The sequence below is a fragment of the Anopheles funestus genome, chromosome X, assembly GCF_943734845.2.
Source record: "Anopheles funestus chromosome X, idAnoFuneDA-416_04, whole genome shotgun sequence".
In the NCBI taxonomy this organism is placed as follows: domain Eukaryota; kingdom Metazoa; phylum Arthropoda; class Insecta; order Diptera; family Culicidae; genus Anopheles; species Anopheles funestus.
Window position 1 is genome coordinate 928,422 of NC_064597.1, and position 22,283 is coordinate 950,704.

At 44.8% G+C, this 22,283-nt stretch overlaps 2 protein-coding genes across 18 annotated transcripts in view; one reads left to right on the top strand and one right to left on the bottom strand.

Moving 5' to 3' along the window:
• LOC125765410 (protein lap4) overlaps positions 1-19,638 on the bottom strand; it is a 48,419-nt gene extending 28,781 nt beyond the window's left edge. For 8 of the 17 annotated variants that reach the window (XM_049430631.1, XM_049430624.1, XM_049430615.1 and 5 more), the window contains exons 1-6: positions 18,424-19,515; positions 15,731-16,455; positions 5,242-5,359; positions 4,929-5,097; positions 2,632-3,969; positions 2,367-2,533 (exon numbers count right to left, since the gene is read on the bottom strand). In XM_049430631.1, the coding sequence (XP_049286588.1) occupies positions 2,367-2,533; positions 2,632-3,969; positions 4,929-5,097; positions 5,242-5,359; positions 15,731-15,892 (1,954 nt within the window). In that variant the 5' untranslated portion in view covers positions 15,893-16,455; positions 18,424-19,515. The other 9 variants (XM_049430549.1, XM_049430497.1, XM_049430558.1 and 6 more) reach the window with 9 other exon arrangements.
• Positions 19,639-19,887: 249 nt separating this feature from the next.
• Positions 19,888-21,560, top strand: LOC125765817 (mannose-6-phosphate isomerase). The gene is made up of 2 exons (XM_049431301.1): positions 19,888-20,425; positions 20,491-21,560. Exons 1-2 carry the CDS (start codon positions 20,120-20,122, stop codon positions 21,397-21,399), a joined length of 1,215 nt encoding a protein of 404 aa, XP_049287258.1. The 5' UTR covers positions 19,888-20,119; the 3' UTR covers positions 21,400-21,560.
• Positions 21,561-22,283: the final 723 nt, after the last annotated feature.

The following is a 22,283-nucleotide window of genomic DNA, read 5'->3' on the forward strand; positions in this document are numbered from 1 at the left end:
GAGCTCACGTACCAGGCATGGCAAACACCTGCCTAGGATGTGAGGTTTGTAATATTATTGGCACAACAAAACATGGCCTTTGTGTGAACTGAAATCTCTCGCATCCTACTGCAAGTGCGTTCGAATGTTTCGAACAACTGTTTAAAGTAGGTCGTACGATTTCATTCATCACACGTCTTTATGTTGTACCGCGTACGTGGCGCAGCTTGTGTGCACGTGTGTATACCAGTGGATGCCAATTTTGTGAGAGAAAATGTACAACCACACTAGGCGTAACACAAAACGGGAACCATTCTACAAACATGCGCCAAGTATGAAATAAACGTCTAAGGTCGTATTGATTCTCACAAAGGTACAACATTTATTTCTGCCTAGTATTCAAGTGTTACAACGCACCCCTTGTTAGAGGTTGAATGGGATTTTATACAATTTCTCCAAACTGATTGTGACTTGAAATTATTTATCAATTGTTCGTTGTTAGTTATTCGTTCGTTAGTTATTAGTACCTCAAATACTCCATGAAGGAGCATAAAATATGGAAATACTTACTATGAAATACCATTGAAATCCTCTAAATTCAATATTCCAGAAAGTATTTTAACAAAATCTCGATAATGATAATGCTTTGTATCTTCTAGTATCTGAATAGCTTTATACAGCTTTCAAAGTAATTGAAGTTATTCAGCTCCAAGGATAGATACATCTTTTCAGCTTCAACACAAGTTTAAATAAAGTAATATTAAACGCATTTTAAAAATAATTTATTTTCAAGTATGCCAAATTTAAATATTCTTTATGTACATTTCAAATAAGTAATCGTTTCAAATCAAAAACGCAAAACAATTAAAATTATCTGTTCTGCGCACCTGTTTTGATTGCAAAACGGTTCGATAAGGAAAGAAGTTTGCCGCCACTGGATGTTATCAACTGTACAGCCACTGATAACGTGCTAACGTGTAAAGAAGCAGGTAACTCCCTAGCTCACATACGCCGACGAACGGTAGACCCATGCAGTGATATCCAAAGAAAGAAGAAAAAACACAAAATCAAACCACACAAGCGACGCACCAACAAAACCTTGACACGAAATGGCTCTCGACGGTTAAGACGATGCGCCGAGGTACGGGTTGGTTGTTGTCGCGCGAGCTTGATCATGTAGGTGCTTGGCCAAAAAAATAAGGGTGATTGCTGCACGATGCGTACCCCTTAATGTTAGGGAGCTTTCCTTTTGTTTGTTTTCCACAAACTTACATTTACACACACTCTCATGTACACGTACGCACGCTTATGTACGTGTCGAATACGCACGGTGTAGTGGTTCGGTGTGTTTAATTTCATGTTTATCGAATATAGCAGGGCCCTGTGTTATCTAAATGGTTAGCTTTCGGCATGGAAGTAGCGTCATTGACAGCACATCGCAGGGCGGCAACGGGAGAGAGGGGTTAGGGCGGTAGCTGTGCCTCGTTTTGTAGTACGATGCAGGGTGTTAATATCAGTACGACCGTACGGTCTCATTGTGCACGCTTGCTAAATGGTGCACATGTTGCTGTCGTTGTGTCGTCCGCTTCCCATTGTTGTTTCCTGACAAGTACGCCCGATTCACATCGGTTTTTGCCCAATAAGCAAACCACTGACCATGGGACCGCCGGACGCTTGAAAACAACAACCTTTTCGGAATAAACAAGCAGTTGCCCTTTCGGTACTTGTCCTTCCCCTGTGCACCGACCAGAGTACAGATGCTAATTACCATCTCGCTTTGACGCGTCCCAGTGCGGCGGTAGCAAGCAAAGGTGTGAAACTGTACCGTGGCCACGTACGGATTCCGCGCCTGGACAAACATTGCCCACCGGCGAGCGACCTTAGCACCTGATCTGTTGACTCTGTGCTGATGTTTCCAAACATTGTGCCACCGTACACACTTCCGGTGCCCGGTGCGTATTGCGGAAAACGTGTCCAGTCAACAATATTTCTTATCTTATCTTCCCGAGCATGATGACGACGATTGGAATGTGGGCAAAGTGATAGCCCTCAAATCGTGCTTGAGCAGAAGGTCCGGAGAAGGCCATCGCCACGGTTTGAAGTGGCATGGGCAGGTATGCGTAAACCATTGCCGTTAGGGTGGTATGATGAGGTTCGACATCTCAGCCAAGTGAGATGAAGCCAAGATGATGTAATGCGTATTAGAAAATGATGTAATGACCCTGGAAAAACGTCTAGTGACATCATGTGAACATACGCCACACAGCTCAGATCTCGCTGATGCGCTAGCTCTCTATCTCTGGAAGGTATCTGGTACAACCTCAGCTTTGGACTTTAAATTTTTAGAACCCCAAGAAAATGTTTTGGCTGCTGGTGCCAAAACCTACCTTCAGCGATGCTGGCAGCAGTCGATGGTACCTGTTCCAGTACGGGATGCTCGTCCAGCTTTGGCGGTGTCATTTCCTTCAGCTTCAGCGAGGTAAACATCAGGTTCGTATTTTTATCGGTGATGGTATGATGTACACGTTTGTTCTTAAGATGGTGCGGTGTATCTCTGGGAAAAGGCGAAACAAAAAGGTACACATTAATTAACAACGTTGTTCCCGAAAAACAAAAACACATCAGCAAAAAAGAGCGAAGTTATTGTAGTACCTGCGGTGTAGTTTGGAAATTGGCTTTTTGCCATCGCCATCCTCTCCACCGTACTGCTGCCGATCCGCATCATCCTCCTCGTCTTCGTTCACCTCGAAACCGACACGCTTCTCGCACCCATCGTCCTCATCGTCCCGCACATTATCCTGTACACTGGCCGTCTCCGTACTTGCTGCCGCTTCCCCTACCTGCTCCTCGTCGTGCGGTATTGCGTGACCCTGTATGTCTTCCATCGTGGCCGCACCGTACCCGGAACGGTTCAGCAGCGAAGGCCGCGATGCGGACTCCTCCGACAGTGTGTCCAAATTTCCGGACAAATCGTCCGATTTGCGCTCCTTCGCAAACAGCTTGTGGGCCTTCATCTTCAGCTCCTTCGGATGGGGCGTGTTCTGGCGCACGAACGGTGTATCCCGGTCCGCACCGAAATCCTCCGTAAACTTCACGGAATGTGTGCGTGATGCTTCCCGTTCCTCCCAGTTCTCCGAGTCGGTATCTTCGCGCTGGCTTGGGTTCGACGGTACGTAGCGTTGCTGAGGCAGCAGGAAACACGTCAGGACCTGCTCGTTGGTCGCTTCGTCCACATCCGGCTGGAACGTTGGTACCGGTTGCGATTGATTCTCCGACAGCCAGACCGCCTTCAGCTGCAGGTTAACCAGCGAGTACGGTAGATGCTGCAGCAAATTCCCGGACACGTCCAGCACGTGCAGTTCACCACAGTTCCCAAGCTCGGATGGTAGTCGCGTAAGCTTGTTTTCCCGCAGGCTCAGCACACCCAGCTGCCGACAGTTGCCAAGTTCGCTCGGTACCGCAACCAGCGAGTTCCGGTCGACATTCAGATTGTTCAGCACCAGCATGTTGCCGATGGTGGACGGCAGCTCGCTCAGGAAGTTCTCCGTCAGTATCAGCTCCTGCATGTGCACGCAACACCCGATGCTATCGTTTAGCGTGTGAAGCCGGTTCTGGTCCAGCTTCAGTATCGAAAGGTTGGTCAGTTTCGACACACCGTTCGGTAGCGTTTCGAGCAGATTCTGCGACAGATGCAGATCGGTTAGACACTCCAGCCCGCCGATCTCTTCCGGCAGCTCTTCTAGCCGGTTCTCCGACACGTCCAAACAGACGAGCTTCTTCAGCATACCGATCTCGGGCGGTAACCGTAGTAGCTGGTTGTGATCGAGCCAAAGCTCTTGCAGCGATGGTAGATAGCCGAGATGTGACGGAAGCTCGTCGATTTCGTTGTCGCCCAGATCCAGACGCTCCAGTTTCGTTAGCTGACTAATTGACTCCGGTAGGTTCTTCAGCAGATTCTCGCGTAACTCCAGCGACACCAGCTTGGACAGGCTGTTTCGGGGGAGAGGGTGAGTGGGGGAGAGAGTTGTGAAGAGATGTGATGAGAAAATTGCAAGGGGTTGAGGTGAGTGCTAGACCATACTAGGGGGTTGGTGAGCTAAACAACTTCAGCGGTGCGGGTTTCGGAGCTATTGTGGGTTTGGTTATGATTAATGAATTTCCTGAGATAGTACATACACTGAATGGTACTATTGCACCACTCGGATGGAGTTGGTGCTTGTGTTGGTTATAATATTCTAATAATAGTTTGATTGTTACCGATGAAGAAAACAAATTTCACCTAGCAGCTGCACCTTTACTGCTATGCTAGAAAGCTACTAACACAAAGGCAGTACACGTTCAACAGCTTCGTGGAATTCATTGAACATAGCTGGTTGAAAGCATTTTACACAAAAGGGAAAATCTATCGTCGAGAAGTAGGAGGTATTTCAACCCCAAAATTGCACACGTACAGTGACCGTTTGTTCGATGTTGTACGAGGGGAAGAGACTATTCAGTACCAACCCCGTTTTTGTACTTTCATTGTTCCCAATCTGTGAGAACTCTACCTCGGGATGAGGGAGGGAGGGGTAGAGGGAGTCTGGGGGGTGAGAGACCATTTCAAAGCACAAATAATTCGCCCATCAAAACCTTTGGCAAACGGTAGTGAGAGAGAGTAAAGGAAAACGTTCTGGTTCGCTAGGTTTTAGACGTTCCGGGCAGTAACAAACAGAGACAGGTACAACGCTGCTAAAGCGGCGTAAAGACCCTTTACGAGGCTTTCGTTCGCGTTTGATGTGAAGCAAACCATCGCCGCTAGGGTTCCGTTATTTCATCGAAACCCGCACCGTCCTACCGTGGGCGCCGGGTCATACAAGGGCTATCTCCACCTATCAACCGACCGACCACGAACGGTTGTCGCTGAACACGTGTATGTTTCGGAATGCTTCACCTAACGTGCCCATACTTACCAACCAAAGTCCTGCGGTAGCGAAATGAGCGACATATCGTTCAGGCCAAGCACGGTCAAATTCCGCAGCTGGGTAAAGCCGGCCGGTAGCCGCGAGATCGGGTTCGAGCTGAAGTCGGCTATCTGCAAACTGCGGAGATGCTTGATGTCCTCGGGTATGTCACCAATTTCTGAAGCGATGAAAACGAGTGGAAGCGTTCGTATGTAAGTTTCGTATACATGTCAAGTTGCCAAGAGAGGGACGGTGTACAACCATGTTAGGAAATGGAAAATTAATTTCCCCCGTTTTTCGCATACCCCATACCGTCACTTACCATTGCGCGACACATCCAGCTCGACCAGATTGACGAAGTTCTGTATGTCGGATGGAATTTTGATAATGTCATTGTCGCTCAGTCCGAGTTTTCGCAGCCGATACAGACGAAAAAATCCCTACAAAATGGATAGAGCAAAAAAAGAAGAAAACCCAAATGGTTAGTAAAACGGCAAGTTAAAAATGGTACACAAAGTAATTAAATTATGTCTGTAACCCACACGGATATGGGAGCCGCGAACCGATAGGATACCATTTTTTTACTCGCACCCGAATATTCCAGCGCTCCTGTATTTTGCCACAGGTTTTTTTTTTCTCTCTCTCTCTCTCTCTTGTACATGTGGACAGTTTGAAATTGAATCACAGTCACTGGGATATCTCCATTTTTCCACGCAGTTCCACAAATTGAATTAAAACCAGGCAGCAGGGCAGTTAACTCGTTCGTGGCCTCATCTCACACCGGCCCGAGATCATTCTGATGCGTTTTCCGATTCCACCCAAAACCTACATAGCATGATTGGGCAGTCGGCTACCTCCAGTAAAACGAGTAATACAACCCCCCAAAAAAAAGATTGGGAAATTTTAAGATACATTGCACTGGACGGTGCACAAACACACACACACGCCCACCCAACGCCTGATGATCGGCCGATCGCAAGTAATAAAAAGCAAGTGTAGCGGAAAAATGCGCGGCAGCCTGCAGGCAGCTGTGCAAATAAAAGAGTCTGTGCGGACCCATCATGGCTAAAATTAAATTAACATGAATTGATTCCGTACTGCACAGCACAGACAGAGAGGAGCGGAGGGTGGGTTCGGCGGTTACCCAGCAAATCACCCCGGGACCGGGAGTCTAACGATCCGGAACGGATCGAAGAACAACAACAGTAAAAAAGCAACGAAAGAACCGCGGGTGCACTGACGTGACTGACGCACACTTTATAATAACATTCATCGGCACGGCCGCGCGCTGCCTGGAACAGTTGTGTTACCGTCCATATTATTGGCTGGAAAGGCGGCGAAAACGCACAATGTGCCACCCCTAGGGTCGTCATATTTCTTCAAGGAATTTAAAGTATTATAAACAACGGGTGCGTGGTACGGTAAACAAAGTAGAGCAAAGGTTTACCATTCGGTTTGGACGATGATTTTTTTTGGGGCGTTTGTAAAGAAGTTCCCATGCGGCAGAGTGTCCTTGAAGTTGTTGTTTGGTGTACTTTTTTAGAAATCGTAATGATTTTTGTTGTGAAGATGGTAGCATTCAAATTGTTTTCCAAATTTTCCAACATTTTTTTTCTCCTACCTACAATATCTGGGGGTTTTCTATACCATGACATTAGGGGTACATAAACCCCTAATTGAACATTGATCAGACAAGGGTAGTTTTTGTTAGCAACGAGTCCAAACCCTCATGGAAACTGAATTTCTCAATCCTCCAGTCTCGCTAGAATAAAATCTAGCTATTCGACAGTACTTCGAAGAGCTCTTGTGGATGGACAACTAAAATAGACAGCTCTTCTTGTTTATAGGTACGAAGTATTCGATCCAATAATTCCGACAATATTCCGACAGCCATTAGGAAACAGAAATCATTGCAGAAAACGGCTTTTGAGAAGGACAACTACTTATCTTAATACGTAGAATGTAAGCGATCCATTTATTCAGACAATATTCCGGAATCTCTTCCAAAAGGAACGCATTGTAAAAGGGTCTCTTCTGAATACGTACGAAATATGCGATTCAATTTTCCCAACGATATTTCGACAGTCTCCAAAATCGAACTACAAAAAGATGTATAAGAAGTTAACTTTTCACCCACTATCATTTCTATCATTCTAACGTCTAAAAAAAGAGTGAAAATATCGTCATTGTAGCAGTTCGAAAGTTTTAACAGCACCAATTTTTAATTGCATCACACCCACAGAACCCATTTCCCTAGATCTAGGTCGCTCAACGCGTCAGTCTGTTGTCACTTCGCACCGTTCCATCAGCATCGTGCCAAAGGTTCCCGAATGTAATTAAATGTCGAGATACAATAAAACCACTATTGAATAGTAAAATACGGAGAGGAAAAAAAGAATCTCCCACCATCCTGTTTTCTCGCGTGAAAAGTTCATTTAGGGGAAAAGCGGGAAAAACTTCCATAATCGATCGTGCACAAACACACAAACAGAAAATCTCGTCCCACAGGTTGCTGAGCAGGCGTGTAGGAGAAGAATAAGGGAAGGTAGAGTGGAGGGGGTGGAGAAGGGAAGGTATGGGGACACACACGCGGGAAAATAAAGCGCAAAACGGTGCGAATTCATCGCAAAATAACAACCGACACACCCAACACCAGCTTTTTCTTCAGTGATGGAGGGTGATGGGGGATGGTAAGGGGATGAAAGAGGGATCGGTTCTCGTACTTCGATTGAGCTGCGTCCGCAATTAACCGCAAACAGCATTCCTTCACTGTGGCCGGATGTAGATGCGTCTCCCCCACCCCAACCAGCCTTTTCTCCACCCAACTCCCCCTCCACAAACCACTTTTCCTACACCATTTGACAGCCGGGAGGGCAATACAAAGCGGTAAAAGCAAAACAACAACAACAAAAAAAACACTCACACAAAACGAAGCATTCAAATGCACGTGCACGTGCAATGTTTGAAGGCAACCGTCCGCCCGTCGTCATTCGTTGCGTGTCCTTCGCCCGTTATGCATTCCCCCACGCCCCTTCCCTCCCATTCCGTACGCCGACCTGATGATGATGCTCAGCATCAGATAGTGCAACTGGTGTTTGTTTGTTTGTTTGCGTAAGTGGTTCGTTGTGTTTGTGCACGATTTGAGTGCACGAGTGCATCATCAGCAATACAGTTTGTGGTCTCCCGATCGGCAATTCCCCCTCCCAACTCCCCCATACTCCCCCTCCCAACCCGTTGTTCTATTTTTCCTTTATTTATTCCACTTCCAAACATCCCGCCCCCCAATCTCATTCTTTGGAAGAGAGCAAAAAAAAAAGGAAACAATTTTCCAATTCAATTAAATGTTTTGCTCATCCTACAAATGGTGAATATGGTGGAAACCCGCTGGGTGAAAATGGTGGCAGGAAAACAGGGGTTTTTGGTTGAATCGGAATCGGAACCTCGGTTTCCGTGGTTGGACCAGTGGGTGGTGAACAGGCGGAGGTGGAAACCATTTTGCACAACACCCATATATGAGTATAGAACTAGTAAAATGGTTCTCTATCCTTTCGCCTAATGTTTTCTCATCCCTCAAATGAAGCGAATGGTAGGAGAGTTAATGGTTTTTTAGGTTGCACAATGTGTTTATTTTTTGTTGTTGTTGCTAAAGTTTTTGTTTGGTTGTTTTTGTGTGTGTGTGTGTTGTATGTGTGTAATGGTAGCCTTCAACAAACAACTTGCAATAACCTGGAAGCGGCCAGGTTTCGTCGAATCCTTGTGCAACCGTTTCCTGTCTCTTGGGCTTCCTCTCCCCTAGTCCCACTTCCCCCTCCCCCGCTCAAGCTTGTTATAGTCAGTGCAACGGAAACCAATCGATCTCGATGTGTACTGGTGGTGTTGCTTTGTTCGTAAAAGCTTCTCTCGGGGGCACAACGAAAAAAAGCAGGAAGCAAAAGGAAAACCCGGGAACGTATAGAAGGAACGGAATGTCCAGGATGTGCAACCGGAGCACACATACCTACCCACACCATGATGATGTACAATTCCTGGTAGTTGGCTTGTTAGGTAGCAAAGTTACAACATGATTATGTAGGACAGGACCTTCGCCGGTTTCTGCAACTACCCCCATCCAACGCTCTCCCCATCATTCCTTTAACCTTCTTTTTTTTCTGTTCCACCACCGGAGCTCAGTCGCTAACGAGCGCGCGCACACATCATCGATACGGCCGAAGCAAGTGGAATCGTTCGGTAAAACAGAGGGAATCAAATCGAGAAGGGTGTGGAGAAGTATCCGTAAATTTTGCCCGGATTCATTACATCCTGTGCCGTTTTTAAAAAACCGCCGATCAACAACGCTGCTTAACAAGGTACGCGACAGGGCGGGTTTGTCATGCGGATTGCATACATTGAGTCGTAATTTGTCAACCAGTGAGGGCAGAGGCAACGAGCGCAATGATGCGCCACCTAAAATTATGCAACCCGTGTAACAAAATTATCTACTTAATAGTTTCGCTTGTCAACTGTAACAAGCCTGTCAATGGGAAATGAGCGCGGGTAACTCGAATGGCCGACAGCACACAAAAAAACCCGTTACGACCTGGATACGGGAAATCAACTATGGTAAGGGTTTTCGGTTAGGTTGCACGGAGGTAGACGACGAACTGTTTATTATTAGTACACGCGAAAGCTAACAGCAGCACCGGGAAACGACTGCCAACAGGCAGGCTTCCTGCGCTGTAGAACAATAAGAAGGAAAATAAAGCAAAAAAGAAAATAGAGAAGGATACCACTGAATCCTGTTCGTTTCGTACTGATTGTTCGAGCGTTGTGAGAGTGATGCGAAATAGATACAATGTGGAATTGGAATTGGTAGCAGACGGAGCCATTAAACCGCGTACCGCGAAGGTTAGAAAATAAATAAAACTCTCGAGAAATATGGATGATGAACTACCCCACTTTTGCTTTGTTTGCTCTATTCCTCTGGTGCAGTTGGGTGCAGGTTTTCGTTGCTGGTCCCGCGGGCGTTATAAAAGTGGATTATATATCCATTTCCACCCCGTCCCCTTCCCTTCCTAACCCACTGATATCCACCACATCGACAAAATCCTTCTTTCCCTGTACTGTGTCCGGTGCCCACTGCCGGAAGTGAAGTAATGAGCGAGTTCTACGAACCGACCCACACCCATATCCTTCCCCCCGGGGGCACACTCTCGCACCGCTGGCGATGATGATGAGGTTTATGGCATAATGGACGAAAGTGCTCGCAAATCGCAAAAGTGTGTACCAAACACCCACTGCATACACTTGATCCCACGAGGCATGAACGAAAGCGAACAATCGAACGAGTGTATGAAGGGAAACGAGCAGAAGAAACAAGCAACAAAAAAAGAAGCATAACATAACAAGCTTCGTGTGGAGCCTTGGCCGCTTAAGCTGATGATGCTTTCTTCCTTCCTGAGCTAAGCGATATCACGCACCTCCCCATTCCACCCCTACCATACAGAGAGGCGTGGGCAGTGTGTTAAAGTTTATTTTCGTATAATGCTTGCGTTAGCTGTTGAACCTCCATGCTTCACCAGAATCCTTCTCAACCGATTCAACAAATACAAACACACCACCTGTTGTGGATGCAATTAGGGACGGAGTTTATCGTCTCTTCCAGTTATGTTTCCCTTTGCTCACTCCCCTCACCCCTTCGGGGGTGAGTTAAGGCGCGACGCATCCTTCAGCAAATAGCCGTCCGTACGACCCGGGGTCTGAGTGCTGGACGCGTGGGCTCATTAACGCACACTTCAACCAAAAACAGCAACTACAAAAAAAAACAGGACTAACATGTTATCCCACCCGATCGACACGCATATGTACGTGGAAACTATTATCGGTCATGTTAATTCTGCCTTGGCCGGCAAACATTATGCGGCGATTAAACGCCACAGAGCTCGGTTTGATTTGATGTCAAGATTTTACTTTGCCTGTGTCAACCGGTGATGCCTAATCGGAGTGGTGATGTCTTCCAGCTAACAGACAATTACTTCCATAAAGGACGGTGAAATCGTTGAGACTTATCTGGGCTTTTTAGTAGACACATCACATCAACACTGTATCTGAGTTAAGAACCTATAAAGTCTCTTCTATCCATGTGAACGGCCTAATAAGAATTCACGAGCTAAGTCGTCCGGTATTATTCTAATGACACGACCAGTTGTCCGGACTTTGTCGAGTCTAATTCCTACCAAAAACGTGAGGTCATCGAGCAACTTCCACGGTTCGACGTTTAGTTAGATTTGGATAGAGTTCATGCCTCAGTAACGTATGTGAGTGCTGGGAAAATATCGTCCCAACAGCGACTGATGCAACAGGTGTTTTGAGTGGAGAAATTTTCTGTAGAATGTCCTCAACTTCAATGAGCTGACTTTTCACCCAAGATATGATACATTTTAGACGACTTGCGTGGATTCTTCTTCAGCCCTAAGAGTTCTGGCACCTGTTTGATCTTATAGGAAGGATATTATAGATCATCAGAGTATGACTGAATCCTCAAGTCTTCGGAAAACTTTCTCCAGTGCTAAGTTAAACAGTAGACAGACTACCCCAAACTTCCTGGTGCAGAATCTTGGTGATAGCAAAAGGCCTTGAGAGCTTTCCAACCATCATCAAGTGGTTTATGATGTTAGTTATTGTCATGGAATCTAAAAGAACTCAAGGAGTCGCTGTGGTGCAACGGGTAAGACCCTTCTAGATGAGATTCGAACCAGGGTTTTTGGAGTATTGGGCCGACTGCTAAAACCTTTTCTTCAAAATGCATACAGACACGCAACGAACATCGCGTACCAGGTTGCAGATGTATACTAGTTTATCTACCTATAAATCTTTCTGTGGTCAGTTCATTCAAGTATCGAACCGGTCAAGGTGTCGAGAGTGCTACAACTATCTTATCGCCCAGCATACGTCTGCCTTGTTTTACACACCGAAACACACCCCGAAATGGCATTCCTCGCGACGGTAAGGCGGATGGCTGAGCAGCTGCCATCGGTATCATCGTTTGAACAAGGACCGAAGGGTATCTGATCAACGACACGACACTATACACCCATCGGAGGACAAGTGTCTTCACGCTCTGGCACGCATATCTCACACACAACCTAATGTAAAAACCGTGTGTAACGGGCCCGTACAAAGGTTCAAGGGTGAAGAAGAAGGGAGTTGATGGGGAGTGGAGGAAAGTCATAACTAAGTGGCTGTCGAAATCGCTACGGGTGACGCACTGCAATCGTGGTGCGATCAATCTTTGTTTGTCGTTTGTATATTAAACCCACCGTAATGACGCTGGAACCAAAAACACCACAGGCAAAAAGGGAAGAAAATATTTTAATCGTTGAAATGACATGCATAATGGTGCTGTAATAGGGTTCACTCTACGTCTGGTTTCTTCGAGTCATGGCTAAAAAGGACAGGGTGGTTCCACTAATGCCACCAGTAACGGGGAAGCAGTAGCAGTGCAAAAGATCATACCAGGTCGATCCAGAATCGATCGAGCTGTCAATTAGCCGAGATGATAACTTGCTTTATCTCCCTTTCATGCATACTTTCCCGATAAATCAGTGCAGGCCTGCTACCACCGCAGGATACACAAACCACTCGGGGTGGAAAAGCTGATTTCTTTATGCATCCCCTTTCGCTACCTTGGTATGGCTTCATGGCCACACCAGTTCCTACCAGTCCGGAAGAAGAAGGCGCGCACACATACACAGATACGCCCCACAAATGGCACGCACACAATGATGGCACAAATGCGTTTCCAAGCCTGTATTCACTGTGCACAGTGGGTCTGATTAGAACACGGATCTGTACAAACGTGTACAGTGAAACAGCACCGAAGAGACATACTCATTAACCGTAGAGTTGGCAACCAAATTTACCCACGTAAGTTGGCAACCGGCATACCCGGGTATTCCATACGTTTTGACGCATACAATTAATGGTTTTTTTAATTATATTATATAAATTATATACTATATACTATACTATACTATAATATAATATAATAATAATAATATAATGATAATTAAATATTATCATTTATTATATTTCTTTAGATACGATAATACTAACGATCCATTTGAAATTCTAAATCCGTAAAGAAGAAGAAGAGAAACGTCATTCTCCATACAAAATGTATGGAATACCCGGGTATGCTGGTTGCCAACTTACGTGGTAATGTTTAAAATAAATCAAAATAAAATACTTACTGTTTGTTTAAAATTACAATTTTTGTACCAAAATTCGGAAATAAAAAGTTGGGAGGATACTGAAAATTTCAGGTCAATACAAGCAATGAATCAAAAGTTATTGCAGTTCAAAGTTGAAAAAAATACCCGGGTATCCGGTTGCCTACTTGAAGGTTAAAGATTCACTACTGCATTGTGCAAGAGAATGTTAACCAAGGTTGATAGAAATTCTGAAAGAATTCTCAACAACTTGAGACAGACAGAGAGATGCTATTGGGCATCTTCTGTAGTTTTTCCAAGAAAAAAAAATCAGTTCTACCAATAAAACAGCTACACTGAGCTACTTGGGAAAAAGATGCCTTTTGTACATGTTAAACATATTCTTTTCATTTTGAGTGACAGTTTGGTTGAATTTTACATCTATATTATCGCGCTACACTAAGCTACACTGAGCTACTCCGTATTTCTTCATAGTCTCGAATATCTCAAATGGCTTGATAAAAAAATGCTGATCTTCTTGTACATTTCTACATTGTGTAGACATGAAGTGCATACCGATTGGTTCGTCCGTTCCGTCCTACGTTGTTTAATTCATCAATCACTAGCAAAAGGTGCACATGACCGAAAATAGCTACGAAAAGCGGAAGAGAGGCAACAGTAATTGTTCGTTCTAGCGTAAGACTGGACCAACTGGTTGTGTCTGGGATTAAAGCGAACTACGCAAACCAGCGCAACGGTGAAAAGCAACACGAATGTCAAGCGCAAAACCGTACAACAGTTTTGTTGCAATCACCATGGAGGAAAAACCCTCCAGATATGCTCTAGCGGTCTTTCACTCACAAACAGACTTCCTCCCCTCAACACACTGAAAGCATCTCATGACAAGGTAGCAAAAGGTTCAAGAGACCGATAGCATAGTAGTGGATGGGATAATAAAACCAAAACAACAAAAAAGCTACAGTACGAGAACAGCGATGGTGTCGTCATCGCCAGCCCGTACCCCAAAAAGCGGGCTGGGAAAACTGGTCCAACCCCACCCATACATGCGCGCATACAAGTCCAGCAAACGCGCTGGAGAAGTGATGCAAGATGGGAGAGATAGCCGAAAAGGGTGGTGGACGCGATCGCTTCTTTCTTTCATCGCGCAACCCCTAGAACCTTCCTGCCATGATCATTGCGATCATGAGATCGTGAAGGGGAGGGGTTAGGGGGATACTCTCTTTCTCTCTTTCTTTCTAGCCATTCACCATTCAAGCCACCCTTCACATACACCCCGTTTCTTTACCGGAACATTCCGTTCTGGCATATACAGTTTCAAAGCCGGGACTATGTGCTATGACGACATCAACCGCTCCAACTGTACACCAACCGATCCGGACCTGGGAATACTCGCTGGAAAGCTTTTTCCTGGTTGGTGTTTTCGCTTGAATGCGGCAACCATGTAGAGACACCATAAAAAACTTTACACACAGACAACCACGATGAAGAGACACCGCTTTATTGTAATTTTTTTTTTTTGCGATGCTAGACATGTTCTTTTTTGTTTCATTGTTTCCACTGTGGCTTTCCCTAAAAATGGCATAAAAATAACAATGACGGAAGATACGACACCCCACCCCGTTTTGCGCATAAACCACCATATGTTGTACAAATATAGTAAAGTGATTCTTTTTGGAAAATTGTTTCATTACCTTGCTTGTGGTGGCAGTTAAATCGAGTGTTTGAGCGAAAAAAAAATACCATTGTTACTATTATGAAAACATTTTATTTTCTTCGAAGCGGTTAACAAACGTGATTTAATTAACCTCTCACCCTGTTGGAAATGTAAATAGCATAACAAGAATTTGAAAAAAAAAACAATTAAGACACCAAACTAGCTTAGTAGTTTTGAGTTTCAGACGTCATCCGCTTAGTTGACAGCTGTGCACAACACTGACAGGTCAAGTAGTAGGAATGGTATTACATTTCAACCAGTATTGTGCGTGTATGGAAAAAATAAAGCAATCAGCTACACATTTGAAAAAAAAATCAGCAGAAAAGTTTCAAATGAGTTTTTGGAAAAACATTTATTTGAGAAATATAAAAAAATCTATCTGTTGTAAAATGGCTTCCTGTTGACTAATTAAGGATAGGGAATATTCTGCTCAAGCTGATTGCGGAAACATTAGTGTAAATGATTTCAAAACTATATTCCTACGCCCTGACATAACTGTCAACATGTTAGCAGCAATCTGAGTTTGCTCAGCCCAATAAAAAAAAAAACAATCCTAATATTATCAACACCAGTATCAGCATTTGATAAGACCTTTCTGTGTCACGTCTACGTTGGATGGGGTATTGTGCGGATGTTTCCCTTTTTTTTGGTTCTTTAATGATAAGGAAATGCAGCATATAGCACCAAAAAAAAGTACCCGAAATATTTGCCTACTCGTAAGCAAAAATGGGAGGAAAAAATTAGAGGTTCAATTGATTAAATGACAAATTTTTCGCATTTCGCTACATGTCCATGGTGTCAAACTTGTTCTTTTTCCGCCCTATCGATCCGTGACATAGTGTTTCGCCCATAAAGGGATAAGATCGAGACAAAGACCCCAGGAGACTTACCTTCGGCAGATCGCGGATGTGGTTCGCATCGAGCAGCAGCTCCTCCAGGCTGTTCGAGTAGCGGAAGATCTCCTCCGGCACGTTCGGCAGTGACGAGTGCCGGTTGTCGACGTACTCGATCTGCCGGTTGCATCCCTTAAATATCGGTATGTACTTAAACATCGTGCGGCCGCGGCTGTACGGGACGGGGTCTCTATATTGACGGTCCTGATGCGTTTGAGGGTTTAAGGGCTCGTCAACCGCCTGCCGGTCGACGTCGTGTTGGCGTCTTTCGTCGTCGTTTTAACCTCCCGACACAGGTATTTAATTATTTTTTTCACAATTTCACTCACTTTTTTTTTACCCGCTTTCTCTCTAGCTTTCTCTCTCACACACTCTGTCTCTCGTCCACTTCTAGCGCGTAGCTAGAGGGAGAGGTTAACCGTCTCTTCTGTTGGTAGGGTTCGGAAGGACCTTCTAGAGATGATCCAAGCTATTGAACCAACTCCCAAACGTCTGCAGTCGTGACTGGTAGTAGGTGACGTTTTGACAATCAACATCAACACCTTCTCCACCGACCCTTTCTTCGCGTCCTTAACCTTCTCCAACCCTTGATACGATTGCTGGTCGTCGTCGTCGTCGTTGCTGGCCGACACCGAGACGTGATCGTTACCTGCTAGTGAACAGAGTGCTGCTCAGGCACGCAACCACTTGTACGTTTGTTCGTGGCACTACGATCATACGAGCTTTTGCGGGACGATAAATAAGGGTAGTTTTGAGGAAATTAGAAATAAAACTTCTTATCACAACAGCATGTAAAAAGTAACATACACACACACAAACGGACACAATTACACCAGCTAAACGACCTCTACTGTCACTGTTAATCTATTCTCCCTTGCCAGTAACGTAAAAAACGCACTAAAACCACTAACTGCACCCTTGTGTGCAGCTACACACTGCAGCAGGGGAAAAAAGGCAACAAATGCGGTATAGGAAACATTAAAGAAGATGGCAAAAAAAATAAAACGGTAAGGAAAATAAGGGAAAATTATCACCCGCCTGCTAAATTATTCAAGCTTGCGGGGCCTTTTTCCTATGTGGATATGGCCAGCTGGACAATAAAGGATACGAGCGCGCGAGAATAAAGGACGAACGCGTCTTTCGCAACCACACACACACACACAGAAGGATAAACACACACACGCCTTAACAGGATAGTTGATTGTGGGGCTGATTGGAGGGTAGAGTTTGTGTATTATTTTATGTTATTTTTTTCTCTGTCCCGTGTGTCTTTCGCACAAACTTTGTTTCCATGCGCCTGTGTCATCTGTGGTAGCTGAACTTTTCCCACGTTTTATTTTCCTTCGCACCACACACAAAGCACACACAGCAGCAGAAATGCATTTCGGAAAAAATCTTGAGTAAAAAGGCAACTAACTTAAACAAGTTTTAAATGTGAAGGTCAATTACCAAAACGTGAAAACAATCGAATCAAAAAGGATAATGTTTTCCCTTTAGTTTGGAGTGTTTGTGTGTGTGTGTGTGTGACAGAGTGTTTTTTCCAGCCGAATGGGAAATTCCCAATTGTACGTTTTCGTTCGGGTGCGTGTTCCGGAAAGATGGCACAAAACAATGGTTACCTCCGTCTGTTGCCGATACAGAATAACAACCAATTGATGCTCCAGAGAGACAACTACACGACCCCCTTGTCACATACGGATGTGCATGTGAAGGTGTGTTGGTGCGAATGCCATCAACCACTCACCAGTGCGTACGTAAGCGCAACTGTGTGCGGCTATCTAGCGCGCTCTCATTCTCACCCCTATTCGCGGTACCTGCGTATTGTTTTATTTCCCTTCTTTTGTAGTTTTTCTTTTGCTAGACGGTTTGTTATTTTTACAACTGTTTTTTTTTGTTATAATTGTTTAATCCATTTCTCTCATTCATTTTTTCGCTTCTTATTCCCACAAAGCAGTGGCGCCTCGGTGTTGAATGAAGTGGTAACTGTTTGTTTGTTGGTACGGTTGATGGTTTGGGGTCGGGGTTTGTTGAAGGTTGCATACTTTCTTTCTGTCATTGTCCTCCTTTTTTTTTTGGTATACAGCCGCTTGGTCATTTCTTTCTCTGCCCACCCATAATGACTAATCGCAAAAACTTTCGCCCTTGTAAAATCCAAAAAGAGACATTCTGTAACCGCACATATAGTAAAACCAAAAAAACGCAACGAATGGCACACCTCACCACCACTGTTACAGATGCTTCCAAAGCAACATTAACATGGGGTGGTTTATTATCTCTTTCTCACTCTTTCTCACACGCACATCCCATTTCCGTTTCCCCTGGAAAGCTGCACCGTTCCGATAAAACGCCCACCATTTTCCCACACACGATACGCACAAATACGCACAATCATACACACACACACACGCACGCACACGAACGTGCAAGGAAGATGTTCATCGTGGAAACGACGTGCATACCGACGATCTACAATTCGCTGCCAGCTTCACATTCCTGAGACCGGTTCAGCGAGACGAAGTGAGATGGCAGCGGCAGAGACAGAGAGCGATTATCACGCGTGTCCCTGTTGCTCACGCATTACTCACGCACGCTACCCGCCGCAACGAAAAAGAACTCCATCCAGCAGAAGCGCAAACCTGGACAATTACAATTCTTCGCAAAAACATTCAAAGCAGAAAAACAATCTTCACCGTGTAATGAAAGTGTACGCACGGGCGTACTGCCTGCTACCCTGTGACAAACCGAAATGTTTCGTCCACGCACTACACGACACACACACGCGCGCACTGTGGCGGTGAAGGAGGCACTAAACAACGCGCGCGATCTGATGCGCTACTGAGACGTTATCCGGTGGAAAAAATGCCGAGTGTACACACCCTATTCCCGTGATCTGATCTGCCTGCTCACTTCTGATGCGTCGCATACACACACACTAGCGCACGTGCAGGCGCGCGTGCACACGGATGCGTTAGCATGGGTATACTCACACACGTGACAGTACGCACGCATTCCAAGCTGACATCTCACTCACGGCGTAGTGCGAGACGGTTGCTTTCTCTCTCTCTCGCGTACGTTGCGCTCCTTGTCTCTCATGTACGCGTTTACCGTGGCGTCATATGCGATAGACAAGGACGAGTAATAGTTCGCACTCTATCAATCGTCCTGCGCCGGGGGTGCATTTAAGGGATGAAAAAAATGCACCATCTGTATAGTGAGCACCGGCACTGCTCACCACAGTGAGTTCGCTTCTCACTCGGTGCTTACGTGTCGTTGCTTGTGTTGGTGTGTTGGCGAATGCACTCCAGCTGTACTGCTCGCTCTTTCCCGCTCGCACACTGCAAGGGTGGTTTTGTATTTCTATCTCACACACTCACTCACTCGGCTTCTCATCACCATGCAGTTTTCTCACCAAATGCACACGCATCCACCCCTGACCCAACCCAATGCATTATGCGTGTCGTCTGCTCCCTTCTCTCTCACGCGCTCATTTCACTGCGGCGGTCATTCATTTACAGTAATTCGCTAATAGGCTTTGGGTTTCGTAAATCATTCCGATGACGTTTGCCAAAATATAATGCTCCGTGACAACAAACCATTTTTGCCAATTAAGTTTTGCTTCAGCGAGCCACGGCAGCATTTTTCTTCTCACCCCATTCATCCCGTGGCCCACCGTAGCCATGGAAACGTCAACATGACTGGGTGGGTTCAATTTTGCGTTGTTGATCAGTGAAAAGGTTTGAGGAAAGCGCCCATACACAATGGATTGATTGATTGAATTACGTTTACAAACCTACTGTCCAGCGAATCGAACTTGCTATACGCACCTTATCGTGTTTCGCACTAATGTTTCGTACGGATCAAACGCTTTGGTAAACAACCCCGCAGTTGACGTTCAACCCCATTTGTCGTGCATTGTGTTTATGCGCTTTGTTGAGTACTAACAACATGCTGCCGATTGTAACGATGTTTTTCTGCAACATATGTTGCTTTCGCCTTTAATTTGGCTGGTTTGTAAAAAATAAGTTAAACGTAAAGGAAATTTAAAATTCTATGATCAATTTTCTACTTTGTGTCCTTTTGATAATGGAAATACTCACACAAATTCGTTTAATTTTTCATATTTGTTACATATTATGTAGTTTGTTTAATATTCTTCTCGTATTCTATGGCTAAAATATGATTGAATTTTTTCCTTATTTTCTTAACTAGGATGCATTTAAACTTATCTCTCTGCCACCTGTCAGCTGTACCAGAATTGTTTTGCTCTGCTGGTTCGTTGACCGTGGAAGAAAACACAACATCAATTTTACGTCAAAGTCACCGCACGGTCAAACATTCCATTGCAGCCTATCCACCGAATCCTATTGCTTCATTCAACCCGCAACAATGGAGATCTTCGGTAACGTCAAGTGTTACGAGTGGGGCAAACTTGGTCGCCAATCGTTTGTTGCCCAGCTGGCCCAAGCAAATAACGAACTGCTCGAGGTAGAGGAAAACTCCCCGTACGCGGAGCTTTGGATGGGTGATCACGTCAATGGGCCGGCTACGGTAAAAGGAGAGAGCAAGGGACTAGACGAGGCTATACGGGCTGATCCGATCGGTATGATTGGCACTTCCGACGGACGTCTACCGTTTTTGCTAAAAGTGTTGAGCATTCGGAAGGCACTCAGCGTGCAGGTCCATCCGGATAAGGTAACGCAACCAAGGAGTTTGATTCTTGCCTTATCTTGTGCCACTAATAGATTCTGCCATTTTAGGTCGAAGCGGAGAAACTACACCGCCAGTTTCCGGATGTTTACAAGGACCCCAACCATAAGCCGGAGTTGGCAATTGCGTTAACCGATTTTCAGGCATTGTGTGGCTTTCGACCGTACGGAGAGATTGACGGTTTTATTCAGGAATATCCCGAACTGCAGAAACTGTTGGGGGAAAGTGTATTAGCGAAATTCCATGCAAAGGACAAATCTGCCGTGAAAATTGCGTACGAACGTTTGATGCACAGTGCGCCAGAGGATGTTAAACGTTGCATCGACGATATCGCTAAACGGATGGATGGGCAAGAAGCAATGTTCAAAGAAATGGGCCATCTATTTATTCGTCTGTACACCGACTTTGGATGCGATGTTGGCGTATTGTCGATCTATTTTCTTAACTATCTTCAGCTAAAGCCCGGCCAAGCGATCTATCTCGCAGCGAATGTACCGCACGCCTACCTCGACGGTGACTGCATCGAGTGTATGGCTTGCTCGGATAATGTCGTGCGTGCCGGATTAACACCAAAGTTCAAGGATGTCGACACACTGCTACGGCTGGTGTCTTACGACTGTTTGCCCGGGGAAAGCATGCTGTTTCAGCCAAAACTTTTGCAACCCAAAGAGAAACCGTACACACGCACATTCTTGCCTCCAGTTCCGGACTTTGCTGTAGCTGAGGTTCGCCTACCAGCCGATGTGCGGGAGTACGGCGTTAGCAATCCGGCCAATGGATCGATTCTGCTCGTTATCAGCGGTAAAGGAACATTAATGGTTGGCGGGTCGGAAGTCAAGTTAAAAATGGGAAAAATTCTCTTCTTGCCTACTAGTGCTGGAAAGAATCTTCAACTGATGGTAGAGAACACAAACGAACCATTCCTAGCGTTCCAGGCAATGTCCAATCAGTTCGAATAATTTGCCTACTTGAGGACTGTCGAGTTTAGTTATTTAGTTTCAACATGTTATTCTATTGTTAAAAGTGTGCAATAAAAATTTATAGAAATATATATGAAAAATTTTGTCAAAAGCTCTTGAGGCTACATTTTCTTCTTGGACGGCCATGCCCTCAGATATCTGTGTCAGAAGTTAGTCGAAGAACCAAGTTCCATACCCTGTTTGAGAAAATGTAAAATTTACCTCATTTTTGCACCAAATTTTGCCTATAACTCGGTCGGCATCCAACGGATCGCCAATCTTTAACCTGTGGTCGATAGATGGCACCAATGGCTACATTTTCTTCTTGGACGACCATGCCCTCAGATGTCTGTGCCAGAAGTTATTCGAGCAACCAAGTTCCATACCCTGTTTGACAAAATGTAAAATTTTCCTCAGTTTTTCTGCAATTCAGCAAAATTTTTAAATGTGATATATTTTGATGGCAATTTGTTGCAATAAGTTTCTTTTCACTCAAATTATGCTTTAAATTAAAAAAAGAATAAAAAATCAGAAAAAAATTTCAAAAAATTTTCCACTCGAAAATTTCATAAGGCTTACCCCTTACGATTTTTTTGGGAAATTTTGCAAAAAAAATTAAATTGTTTTATTTTAATCCCAATGGGTTGCAATGAGTTTCTTTTCACTCTAATAATGCTTGAAATAAAAAAAAGAGTGAAAAATAATAAAAAAATAAAAAATTTCAAAAAAAAAATGAAAATTTTCCTCATTTTTGCACCAAATTTTGCCTATAACTCGGTCGGTATCCAACGGATCGCCAATCTTTAACCTGTGGTCGATAGATGGCACCAATGGCTACATTTTCTTCTTGGACGGCCATGCCCTCAGATGTCTGAGCCAGAAGT

Coding starts and splice junctions, on each gene's coding strand:
- LOC125765817 (XM_049431301.1), top strand. CDS start 20,120: ATGGAGATCTTCGGTAACGTCAAGTGTTACGAGTGGGGCAAACTTGGT. Junction 20,426..20,490: donor TGCAGGTCCATCCGGATAAG/GTAACGCAACCA, acceptor CTGCCATTTTAG/GTCGAAGCGGAGAAACTACA.